Source organism: Nansenia antarctica (genome assembly GCF_963989245.1).
Source record: "Nansenia antarctica genome assembly, chromosome: 11".
NCBI lineage: Eukaryota > Metazoa > Chordata > Actinopteri > Argentiniformes > Microstomatidae > Nansenia > Nansenia antarctica.
The window spans coordinates 17826027-17838806 of NC_137681.1; the positions used below are offsets into that span (position 1 = coordinate 17826027).

Below are 12780 nucleotides of genomic sequence, written 5' to 3' on the forward strand. Positions count from 1 at the left end.
ATGCTTTTTACATAATATGCGTCGATTGACATATCAGAATTGAAAACAGTCAACAGTGTCGCCTAGACATAATTTCTGTCAATTGTCAACTGTCAGCAAGTGTAGATTGACACAGCATAAATTAACCTCTGCAGTGGAGAGGTAAGGAGTGATTGAGCCCAGTTGGAGATGGTTGACAGTCGATGTCCCCAACTGTGTCTCTACATGTTCCTCTTTAGGCTTCCTGGGTCTCCATGCGCTCTGAGTTCTCTGCTCTCAGTCCCGCCCAGCTCCATCACCTGCTGAGTGGCTACAGCCCGGCCAAGCCCTCCTCCCCAATGGCCTGGGCTTCGCCTGTGGAGGAGGAACAAGCCACACCCTCCCTCCTCAGCACCTGGGCTCCGTCTGTGGAGGAGGAGCCAGCTGCACACAACACCGGTGAGGAGGACCTGCAGCAGTACACTTTTAGAAAACGGGTTCCATGTAGAACTCTCTCTGTAGAAAGGGTTCTACATAAAACCCAAAAGGGTTCTTCAATTGGTTCTTCCACAGGGACAGCCAAAGAAACCCTATATGGTTCTAGATAATACCTTTTTTTCTGAGAGGGTATCACAGGATTTGGAACGTTCACATCAATAATTATGTTAGACTCCTCTGTATGTTAGACTCCTCATGTCCCATGGAATATTAACATATTGGTAACGGTAAAGAGCATATGGGATCCTTGGGATGACCCTACCATTAGCACTAACCCTTTTTTAGCCCTAATCCTAACCCTAACTTTTAGCCTTACCTAACTCATACCGTAATCATTTTGACAATGACATTTAAATGTTCAACTTCAATGGGGTGACATCAGAATCGGGTCGTCCCAAGCATCCCACTTAGCATTTAGCTTTCTCTATTAAACATTCACAACAGTCTCTCTGACCCTTACCCTTACCTATCCTCCTCTCTGGACCTGCTCTCCTCCTCAGCTGATGTCCTGGAGAGTTTTGACACCCATCCTCCCCTGGTCCTGCCCAGTGGAGGCTTCCTCCTGAAGCTGAGGACAGCCGAGGCAGACGCAGCCCTGGCTGGGCAGCTAGAGAGGCTGAAGGGGTGGCTCAACAGTCTCTCTGTCTCACAGCCCTCTGGAGACACTGGTGCGAGGATGCCTCAGGTAAAACACTCGGTCCACACATGTAACCTGATCCGTGTTCATATATAGGTGGATGACGCTTCAGGGTGCAGTGGTTCTCACTGAAACAGACAGACAGTCACTTTTCTTCTGTTTCGTGATTTATAGATTTTCTCCGGAACGTATATGCTTTCCTAGTCCTTAGTAATATTCCTATTGTTTGTCTCCCCCCCCCCCTCCCCCCTAGGACTCTGTCCTCCCCATGGAAGCAAAGCTGACAAAAATGGCCGCTCTCCCAAAAGCTTCCCTGGAGTCTCCTCCAGCGAAGATGGTCCTTCCTCTTGCCCCCCAACAGAGCTCCTCCCACCCCTCTCCCCCCTCCCCTCTCTCTCCCCTCTCTCACCCCCACCCCAGGAGCTACAGTGAACTCAGCTCCCCCCTTCTCACCCAGAAACTGAGGAGCCTGGAGCTGCAGACCAGAGAGACAGAGCCTGGGGGTCAGAGGAGGTCAGCCCTGGACCCGTCCTGCCTCCTCACCCCACCCAACACCCCCCACAACCTGGAGCTACTGGACCTCGAGACCGACCACCAAGAGGAGGGGACGAGGACACAAACACAGACCAATCAGACAAATCTCACCGGTGTAGACCAGCATGGGAAAGGTAAGAGTAATCACTTTTATTGATGTAAGTGTTTCTCTCTATACTCTCAGAATCAGAATCAGAATCAGAATCAGGGCAGAATCTTAACTCAAATGAAACATCAACAATCGTTTCTCTCAGCGGACCTGTTGCTGGGTGAATGTTTGTCCTCCAACTGCATCAACAAGAGGAGCCTGGGGGAAAAGGAGGAGAAAGAGGAGGAGGAGAAGGTGGAGAATAAGGAGGATGAAGAGGTGTTTTCGCTGGAGCTGCAGAGGGGAGACAGAGGGCTGGGATTGGCTCTGATAGATGCAAGGGTGAGTGAGTGAGCCAATGAGGACAGTGTTGATGATCTACTCACTATACACGTAGAGTAGTCTATCAGGGGAGGCTGGTGGAGGTAGAAATCAGAGGACCGGGCTCATTGTAATGCATGGAATGGAATAACTCACAGGTCAGCACTGGTCAGCACTGGCTAGTCAGGTCTCCCTCTGGTGGTTATCTGTGAGGCAGGCAGCATAATGAGCCCATCCTCTGATTTCTACCTCCACCAGCCTCCACCAGCCTCCTTGCTGTGATTGCTCTCAGGAGCAGTTTATAAAGCTAACACGGTCATCCTAGGTCATATAGATAGATAGATAGATAGATAGATAGATAGATAGATAGATAGATAGATAGATAGATAGATAGATAGATAGATAGATAGATAGATAGATAGATAGATAGATAGATAGATAGATAGATATATAGATAGATAGAGATAGATAGATAGATAGATAGATAGATAGATACTTTACTGAACCCAAGGGGAAATTAAGACATTACAGCAGCTTACACCACAAACAACAACAACAAAATAAAGTTACAATTGAATAATAGAATAAAATACAAATACACATAAATAGACATCTGAAACATTATATACAGTAGCGCAGGCATCAGGAGAAGCTGTTATTACCGCTCCCATCAGCTCTGAGGGTTCAGGGGGTTCAGGGGTGCATCTCAATAGGCACCATTTCCTCTCCTCTCTGAAAGATGTGGGTAGGTAAAAACACATTCCCTGAAAAGCAACTACCATTATACCGTGGCTTTCAGGGTCAGTTTCCAGAAAGCTTTGTAGATAAGGTAATACTTTGTCTCTTTCGGAAATTCCTGATCCACTCCTCTCTTAGACCAACATTTTACAATTGTCTCCTCCACACACCTGCCTTCAATTCCCAACAGCAACATGGTCCGAGGTGGTCCGAGAGGTGTTTGTTGTCTTAAGATGATAATATTTTTTCAAGGGAATATTTATATATATAAATTATATATATATATAATCTTTTTTTTGTTAGTAGGGCAGTCCCCAGTCCCAGTCCTTTTATTTTTTATTTAGATCGAGACAGTAGAGATTTGACAGGATGGGTGAGAGAGAGAGAAGGGATGACAAGCAGGAATCGAGGAATCGCGGCCGGAATCGAACCGGGAACCCTGCAGTTACATGGTCGACGCTTAGTGTGTTACACCACCAAGCGCCCCTCAAGGGAATAGTCTTATCGTGGTTCGCATTCTTTATGTGGTTAACCCATGCTATTACTTGGGAGGATGCTGGTCCTCTACTTTCCATTTATGTTGTATAACATCGCCCCCTGTTGGTCAAAATGTCAATTGCACTTTCAATGTTCATGACAATCCCAAACATAATAAATGAACGATATGATTAGATTCAACTTTATTGTCATTGCAGAGTATAAGTACCAGACAACAAAATACAGTTAAGCTTCTAACCAGAAGTGCAAATAGTGATATAAAACATGATAGAGATAGTGATAGGTACAGTATGGCAAGTACAGTAGTTAGAGGTATATACAGGAGAGGATAGTAGTAAGCTATGTACAGTTAAGGTAGCTAAGGTAGCAGTATGGTGTTTACAGATGTATACATAGAGGCTATATCAAAAATAGGTATGTACAATGTGCAAAAATATGCTATGTGCAAAGGTAGTATTTGTAAACAGCAGTATTGCAAAGGGTAATTGAGTGTTCACTTTGACCAGGGGTGTGTGCAACCAGCAGTAGTGCAAAGGCTAAATTGGTTGTCCACAGTGATTGGGACCTGAGGATCCTGTACTTCTTGAGTCTCTTAGATGGTAGGGGATAAACAGACCGTGGCTGGAGTGCAAGGTATCCTTGATGATGAGTCATGAAGCAGTGTTTTCATTTTAATCTATTTACCTCATTCGAAATGTACTGGTTCCATTCCAAACGTACTGGTTCCATTCTGTACTGGTTCCATTCCAAACATACTGGTTCCATTCTAAACATACTGATTATTTGACCTAAGACATGTTTAGGGACAACAGATGAAAACTTGCTGTTAAGATAGATCTGGTACAACACATCGGATCTCAGTTTCTTTTTTGTTGTGAATTGTCCCTGTCAAATAACCTCAACACATAACATGTGTGTTTCTTGTGTTCAGACATTGCACTACACACGTTGATACATCCTTACATTCTTACACTCCAACTCTGTCAGGATTTTCCATTGAGGATGAGTGGTATCTTCATCCGGGCTGTGGTCCCAGACTCCCCTGCCGGGCGGTGTAAGAGACTGGGACCAGGAGACCGCATCCTGGCCGTTAACGGTGTCAGTTTGGTGGGACTGGACTACCAAAGGTGAGGAGAGAGTCTCTCTGTCTTAGACATACAGATAGGATGTATAGGATGTGAAAGCAATTTGTTTCATAGTGAAGCATGAATAACATTCATGACCTGATTTTTTTTTTCTCTCTCTCTCTCTCTCTCTCTCTCTCTCTCTCTCTCTCTCTCTCTCTCTCTCTCTCTCTCAGTGGTAAGGAACTGATTCAGTGTTCAGGTGACAGGCCAAGGTTGCTGGTGGCCAGGGCAGACTGGACAATCAAGGCCATAGAGACTAATTGCTGACTTATTGTTATGTCCAGCTGTTCACTCGGGAGGCAAACACTAGACAAGGAGGACCCACACCTCCACTTCAGGGACAAGCAATGAAGAGCACCTGAGGACATTGATTACATGTACACAATGAAGAAACAAGTGTACAAAGAAGCAATTTTTGTAGCCTTGTGGCCACGATGTCAGTGTGCTGTAGTTATCAATAGTCAGGAATGTGTTATAAAATCATATTAATCATTGATGAACATGTTTATAATGTAATGTGTGTCTGTTGTATGATAATAACTCAAGCAGTTTTTAAAGGGGCATAAATCTGGGATTGATTCCGTAGGATGTATCTTTCATCAATCTGGGATTGGTAGTTACATTTGTTGCGACTTTTAACTTAATGATACAATAGCCATTGATTCTTGAAGAACATAATATCTAAGGCTTCGTTCACATGGCAGTGAAATGTGACCCAAATCCGATTTTTGGGCCGACATGCGACTCAGGTCTGATTTATGCATGACCGTGTGAACAACGCAAGTCACATGAAATCTGACTTTTTAAAATCCGTTCAGAGGTGGTATTATATCGGATACATATCTGATATTTAGCAACGGGCCCGCGTCTGAACTGTCAAGTCGCGTGTAATGCGACTTTTACGTCACTCTAGCAGGGTTGCCAGATGGGATTGACAATTTACAGCCTAACCAGTCTATAACCGCTAAATCCAGTAGCCCATTCGGCGGTAACCCGCCCCATCTGTCAACCCTGCACTCTAAACGCAAGTATAATAGCCAGTGCTCTACAAAAAGCCATAGCTAAGCAGTTGGCTCTCTTTTTCCTCATCCTTCTTCTTTTGACCACTGGCTCATATCTTTGCCGACCTGCCGTGTGAACGAAGCCTATATGCCTCATGAGCTTAGTTCAGCTGTCTTACCCCATGAGAACCCCAAACATTAACTCCATTGTTTGTAAACAATGTAATTGTAAACAAACACTGTATAGCTTCAAAACATGGATAAAACTATCATGGAACTCTCTATGAATTTCAATCCCAGATTGCCCCTGTTAAAGTGCCCCTTTAAGGTGGATTGAGTGATGGTTACAAATGGCCTGCCATAGGTTATACTTCCCATTGATCCATTATTGAAATCATGCAACTCAAACACTGTTTTATGATTACATTTTATTACACTGTATTTTTAGAGTATGTTATACTCGTTAAATCCTATAGTTACAGTGTGCTTTATTTTGATGCCAGCTACAGTATGCAAACATGTTTTTGCTAAACATTGGACAGTAAGTGCCTGACAAAAAGAGGCTCCATCACGATTTGTTGGAATAAACTTTGTAAGGGTCTTATTTGTTATTGTTGTGGCGGTGGTGTTCCTGGTGGTTTATTTAACGTTCCAGCCAGTGGCGTAGCGGACGGGCCTGCAAGCGACGCACCGCGGGGGGGCCTCAGCCACTAGGGGGCCCCCTAACATTGGATACAAACTATTTTTTTGTGTGTGGGGGGGGGGGGACTTTGAAAAATGTCATCTTTTCTTTTACCCAATGCAGTTTCTGAGACTAACACGGGTAGGGATGCGATTAGCACTGGGTCAGCACTGGTTAACCCCTTCTCCCCCCTCCTCTCCCAGAGCCAGTGTGTTAACCCCAACTCCCCCCTCCTCTCTCAGAGCCAGTGTGTTAACCCCTTCTCCTCTCTCAGAGCCAGTGTGTTAACCCCTTCTCCTCTCTCAGAGCCAGTGTGTTAACCCCTTCTCCCCTCCTCTCTCAGAGCCTGTGTGTTAACCCCTTCCCCCCTCCTCTCTCAGAGCCAGTGTGTTAACCCCTTCTCCTCTCTCAGAGCCAGTGTGTTAACCCCTTCTCCCCCCTCCTCTCTCAGAGCCAGTGTGTTAACCCCTTCTCCCCCCTCCTCTCTCAGAGCCAGTGTGTTAACCCCTTCTCCTCTCTCCTCTCTCAGAGCCAGTGTGTTAACCCCTTCTCCTCTCTCAGAGCCAGTGTGTTAACCCCTTCCCCCCTCCTCTCTCAGAGCCAGTGTGTTAACCCCTTCTCCCCCCTCCTCTCTCAGACCTAGTGTGTTAACCCCTTCTCCCCCCTCCTCTCCCAGAGCCAGTGTGTTAACCCCTTCTCCTCTCTCAGAGCCAGTGTGTTAACCCCTTCTCCCCCCTCCTCTCTCAGAGCCAGTGTGTTAACCCCTTCCCCTTCTCCTCTCTCAGAGCCAGTGTGTTAACCCCTTCCCCTTCTCCTCTCTCAGAGCCAGTGTGTTAACCCCTTCTCCCCCCTCCTCTCTCAGAGCCAGTGTGTTAACCCCTTCTCCCCCTTCTCTCTCAGAGCCAGTGTGTTAACCCCTTCTCCCCCCTCCTCTCTCAGAGCCAGTGTGTTAACCCCTTCTCCCCCCTCCTCTCTCAGAGCCAGTGTGTTAACCCCTTCCCCCCTCCTCTCTCAGAGCCAGTGTGTTAACCCCTTCTCCTCTCTCCTCTCTCAGAGCCAGTGTGTTAACCCCTTCTCCCCCCTCCTCTCTCAGAGCCAGTGTGTTAACCCCTTCTCCCCCCTCCTCTCTCAGAGCCAGTGTGTTAACCCCTTCTCCCCCCTCCTCTCTCAGAGCCAGTGTGTTAACCCCTTCTCCTCTCTCAGAGCCAGTGTGTTAACCCCTTCCCCCCTCCTCTCTCAGAGCCTGTGTGTTAACCCCTTCTCCCCTCCTCTCTCAGAGCCTGTGTGTTAACCCCTTCTCCCCCCTCCTCTCCCAGAGCCAGTGTGTTAACCCCTTCTCCTCCTCCTCTCTCAGAGCCAGTGTGTTAACCCCTTCTCCCCCCTCCTCTCTCAGAGCCAGTGTGTTAACCCCTTCTCCTCTCTCCTCTCTCAGAGCCAGTGTGTTAACCCCTTCTCCTCTCTCAGAGCCAGTGTGTTAACCCCTTCCCCCCTCCTCTCTCAGAGCCAGTGTGTTAACCCCTTCTCCTCTCTCAGAGCCAGTGTGTTAACCCCTTCTCCCCCCTCCTCTCTCAGAGCCAGTGTGTTAACCCCTTCTCCCCCCTCCTCTCTCAGAGCCAGTGTGTTAACCCCTTCTCCTCTCTCCTCTCTCAGAGCCAGTGTGTTAACCCCTTCTCCTCTCTCAGAGCCAGTGTGTTAACCCCTTCCCCCCTCCTCTCTCAGAGCCAGTGTGTTAACCCCTTCTCCCCCCTCCTCTCTCAGACCTAGTGTGTTAACCCCTTCTCCCCCCTCCTCTCCCAGAGCCAGTGTGTTAACCCCTTCTCCTCTCTCAGAGCCAGTGTGTTAACCCCTTCTCCCCCCTCCTCTCTCAGAGCCAGTGTGTTAACCCCTTCCCCTTCTCCTCTCTCAGAGCCAGTGTGTTAACCCCTTCCCCTTCTCCTCTCTCAGAGCCAGTGTGTTAACCCCTTCTCCCCCCTCCTCTCTCAGAGCCAGTGTGTTAACCCCTTCTCCCCCTTCTCTCTCAGAGCCAGTGTGTTAACCCCTTCTCCTCTCTCAGAGCCAGTGTGTTAACCCCTTCTCCCCCCTCCTCTCTCAGAGCAAGTGTGTTAACCCCTTCTCCCCCCTCCTCTCTCAGAGCCAGTGTGTTAACCCCTTCCCCCCTCCTCTCTCAGAGCCAGTGTGTTAACCCCTTCTCCTCTCTCCTCTCTCAGAGCCAGTGTGTTAACCCCTTCTCCCCCCTCCTCTCTCAGAGCCAGTGTGTTAACCCCTTCTCCCCCCTCCTCTCTCAGAGCCAGTGTGTTAACCCCTTCTCCCCCCTCCTCTCTCAGAGCCAGTGTGTTAACCCCTTCTCCTCTCTCAGAGCCAGTGTGTTAACCCCTTCCCCCCTCCTCTCTCAGAGCCAGTGTGTTAACCCCTTCTCCCCCTCCTCTCTCAGAGCCAGTGTGTTAACCCCTTCCCCCCTCCTCTCTCAGAGCCAGTGTGTTAACCCCTTCCCCCCCTCCTCTCTCAGAGCCAGTGTGTTAACCCCTTCTCCTCTCTCAGAGCCAGTGTGTTAACCCCTTCTCCCCCCTCCTCTCTCAGAGCCAGTGTGTTAACCCCTTCCCCCCCCTCCTCTCTCAGAGCCAGTGTGTTAACCCCTTCTCCTCTCTCAGAGCCAGTGTGTTAACCCCTTCTCCTCTCTCAGAGCCAGTGTGTTAACCCCTTCCCCCCTCCTCTCTCAGAGCCAGTGTGTTAACCCCTTCTCCCCCCCCCCCTCTCAGAGCCAGTGTGTTAACCCCTTCTCCTCTCTCAGAGCCAGTGTGTTAACCCCTTCTCCCCCTCCTCTCTCAGAGCCAGTGTGTTAACCCCTTCCCCCCTCCTCTCTCAGAGCCAGTGTGTTAACCCCTTCCCCCCCCTCCTCTCTCAGAGCCAGTGTGTTAACCCCTTCTCCTCTCTCAGAGCCAGTGTGTTAACCCCTTCTCCCCCCTCCTCTCTCAGAGCCAGTGTGTTAACCCCTTCCCCCCCCTCCTCTCTCAGAGCCAGTGTGTTAACCCCTTCTCCTCTCTCAGAGCCAGTGTGTTAACCCCTTCTCCTCTCTCAGAGCCAGTGTGTTAACCCCTTCCCCCCTCCTCTCTCAGAGCCAGTGTGTTAACCCCTTCTCCCCCCCCCCCTCTCAGAGCCAGTGTGTTAACCCCTTCTCCCCCCCCTCTCTCAGAGCCAGTGTGTTAACCCCTTCTCCTCTCTCAGAGCCAGTGTGTTAACCCCTTCTCCTCTCTCAGAGCCAGTGTGTTAACCCCTTCCCCCCTCCTCTCTCAGAGCCAGTGTGTTAACCCCTTCCCCCCTTCTCTCTCAGAGCCAGTGTGTTAACCCCTTCTCCCCCTCCTCTCTCAGAGCCAGTGTGTTAACCCCTCCCCCCCCCCTCTCTCAGAGCCAGTGTGTTAACCCCTTCCCCCCCCTCCTCTCTCAGACCTAGTGTGTTAACCCCTTCTCCCCCTCCTCTCTCAGAGCCAGTGTGTTAACACACTAGGTCTGAGAGAGGAGAAGGGGTTAACACACTAGGTCTGAGAGAGGAGAAGGGGTTAACACATTGGATCTGAGGAGGGTTGGGGTCAGTGGAGTTTCATCGAAATTACAATTAAATGTTTGCAAATAACCCTAACCCCTCCCACCCCAACCCTGGTCGGGTCCCAACAGCAGAACATGGCAGAAAGACCATGTCCCTCACCATGTCTCTCTCCTGGTCGTGGTGGTCCTTGATGATGAAGATCATGTCGAACCGAGACAAGATGGTGGGCATGAAATCGATGTTGTCCTCTCCCTTGGTGTCGTCCCAGCGACCGAACACGGAGTTAGCCGCCGCCAGCACCGAGCAGCGTGAGTTCAGGGTGGTGGTGATGCCAGCCTACAGATGAAGGGGGGGGGGGGGGGGGGGGGGGTCAAAGTTCAGATCAATCGACTGCAACATGATTAGAGAAATCTACGTATCAACCTCCAATTTATTATTTTTGTTTGAATTGTCCTCATATTTTAACAGTCAACACAATATGTTTCAGGATGTGAACAGCAATAAAGTTATAATCATTGGACAACCATTTCCGTTTCCACTACCGGGCAGCGTCAACCACCAAATCAGACTTACCTTGGCGATAGAGATGGTTTGCTGTTCCATGGCTTCGTGGATAGCTACCCTATCGTCCTCTCTCATCTGGGGGGGTGCAAAGACACACAGTTCAGAGTTCGCTCAACAGTATTTGCGGTATTTCAACTTCAGGAGTTTATTTAATTTATGTAAATTCAACTCGGTTACACAAACTGTGTAGAGTGTTGAAAACTCTCTCAAAGAGAAAGTCCTCTTTTATCTCTGCTTCTATAGTTTGATCTTTGCTTTCACTGTTCACAGCTTTTGTTTCAACTTCTACACCTGTAATACTACTTACGGTATTCTACATTTGTGTTTTTCAAAAAATGTTCTCTCAGTTTTTACTCATTATTCATGTAAAGCGCATCGTGTTGCATCCGTGTATGAAATAGATGCTATGTAAAGACAGTTTGATGTCTCATCTGAGGGCTTTTACCTTGTCGAACTCGTCGATGCAGACTACGCCACCGTCGGCCAGCACCATGGCCCCTCCCTCCATGATGAAGCCGCGTGTGTGGGGGTCCCTCAGGACAGACGCTGTCAGACCAGCAGCACTGCTGCCTTTACCTGAGGTGTACACCTGGGGGGGAGGGGGAGGAGAGAGAGAGAGGGAGGGAGAGGAAGTGGAAGAGGGGGAAGGAGAGCAAGAGCGAGTTAGCATTTATGCTAAAATGAAGAGCTCAGCAGCACGAGTTAACTGCTCAAAAATCAGTATTTTCAAATGACCAAACTCCTCTGCTTTAATTCAGGCATACAATTCAAGTGTTTACTTGTATATGTACTGAATTATTAAATTAACATGTGAATTCCCTCATGGGATCATTACACACATTATTCAGTTGCGTACGGTGACAGGGATACGGAACAAGCAGCAGTCTTTGCTGCCGCTGAGGAAGAACTGCCAGGTGGCGCAGGCGGTCAGCTGTCTGACCTCCAGGGGGCGTGGGAGAGCCTCGCCCTCCCCCAGAGAGCCACACGAGGGCCTGGGTGCCACAGTGGTTCACCTGCAGAGACATCAACACAATTGATCACTCATAAATTATTCATCTCGAAAATCGTTAATAATGGACCTATCGCTAAGCCACGCCCCGAAATAGAAATTGTCCAAACATATCACAGCAAAAGTCACTACAGGCAGGAAACTCGGACAAACAACTCGCTAATATCTGATGGTGAAAACTTCTAGACTAAATATTCTTGTAATCTTTAAAAAACATGTCTATTACTTGCCAATTCCCGCCATTGTAAGTCATTGAATTGTCACTGTAAGTCATTCAGTCACAGTCGGTCAGTCGGTCACTGTCAGTGAAGCGTTGTTTGTTTGTCAGAGTTTTCAAAGGGGGCTTAGCGATAGGTCCATTGATAAGATACTATTACCATAAAATGTCCATGAATGCAGATTCAGTGATGTATAAATGTGCATATAAGAAAACGACTTCCCTTCATTCTTATATGACTGATGCACAGCACATGGCTGATATAGATGGATAAACAGCACATACAGGAATCATAACAGAAGTAGAGATGAAGACAAACTCATAGGTGTTCAAGAAAATGTACACCTGAAAAATCAATTGCCCTATGTGACAGCAGCTGGTGAAACCGGGAACAAGTCACCAACCAGTCAAATTGTTCTGACTTTTATTCTGAAGATTTTAAATAAATGTCAACGTTGTTGAAAATCCCACTAACAATGCTAACACCCCTTCCAAACTCCCCCCTCGACACTCGATCTCTGGATTGTCATCTTTTTCCCCCCTCTCCCCCGATGAGATTCTCACACTTATCACATCAAATCGGGCAACCACATGCCCTCTTGACCCCATCCCCTCCCCCCTTCTCCAATCCATTTCCGCCGACATCCTTCCTTACCTTAACCACCCTAATCAACTCCTCCCTATCCACTGGATCTGTCCCAGCAGCCTTCAAAATAGCCAGAGTCAAGCCTCTCCTCAAGAAACCTGCCCTTGACCCATCATCTGTCCACAATTACAGACCGGTATCCCTTCTCTCCTTCCCTTCCAAAACCCTTGAACGCGCGGCATCTAAACAACTGACTGACTATCTCCGGAAGATGGATCACTTAGACCCCCACCAATCCGGCTTCAAGGCTGGGCATTCCACTGAGACTGCGCTCCTTGCTGTCACGGAAGCCCTCCACTCTGCCCAAGCTTCCTCCCTCTCCTCTGTTCTCATTCTCCTTGACCTGTCTGCAACTTGGATGGCTGACCACATCTCAAGCTCAATCTTAACAAGACTGAGCTCCTCTTCATCCCCGGGAAAGCCTGCCCTCTCCAAGACTTCTCCATCACAGTGGAGAACTCTACTGTAACCCCCTCCCTGACAGCCAAGAACCTTGGAGTGATCCTGGATAACCGACTATCCTGTGCGGAGAACATTGCAGCAACGGCTCGCTCCTGCAGATTCCTCCTCTACAACATCAGAAGGATACGACCATTCCTTACCAGAGAGGCAGCGCAACTCTTGATCCAGGCACTGGTCATCTCCCGCCTGGATTACTGCAATGCACTCCTGGCTGGGCTCCCCGCTTCAGCCATTAGACCTCTGCAGCTCATCCAGAATG

At 48.6% G+C, this 12780-nt stretch overlaps 1 protein-coding gene across 1 annotated transcript in view; it reads left to right on the forward strand.

Annotated features, from left to right (window-relative positions):
* The window catches only part of LOC308167936 (ras-associating and dilute domain-containing protein-like), a gene marked incomplete at both ends in the record, with an annotated part of 19673 nt that extends 15007 nt beyond the window's left edge, over window positions 1-4666 (forward strand). The window contains 6 exons of the mRNA XM_080542415.1: window positions 219-417; window positions 957-1141; window positions 1347-1761; window positions 1978-2057; window positions 4260-4399; window positions 4573-4666. Coding sequence (XP_080398541.1) covers window positions 219-417; window positions 957-1141; window positions 1347-1761; window positions 1978-2057; window positions 4260-4399; window positions 4573-4666 — 1113 coding nt within the window. The remainder of the gene's footprint in view (window positions 1-218; window positions 418-956; window positions 1142-1346; window positions 1762-1977; window positions 2058-4259; window positions 4400-4572) is intronic.
* Between the last annotated feature and the right edge of the window lie 8114 nt (window positions 4667-12780).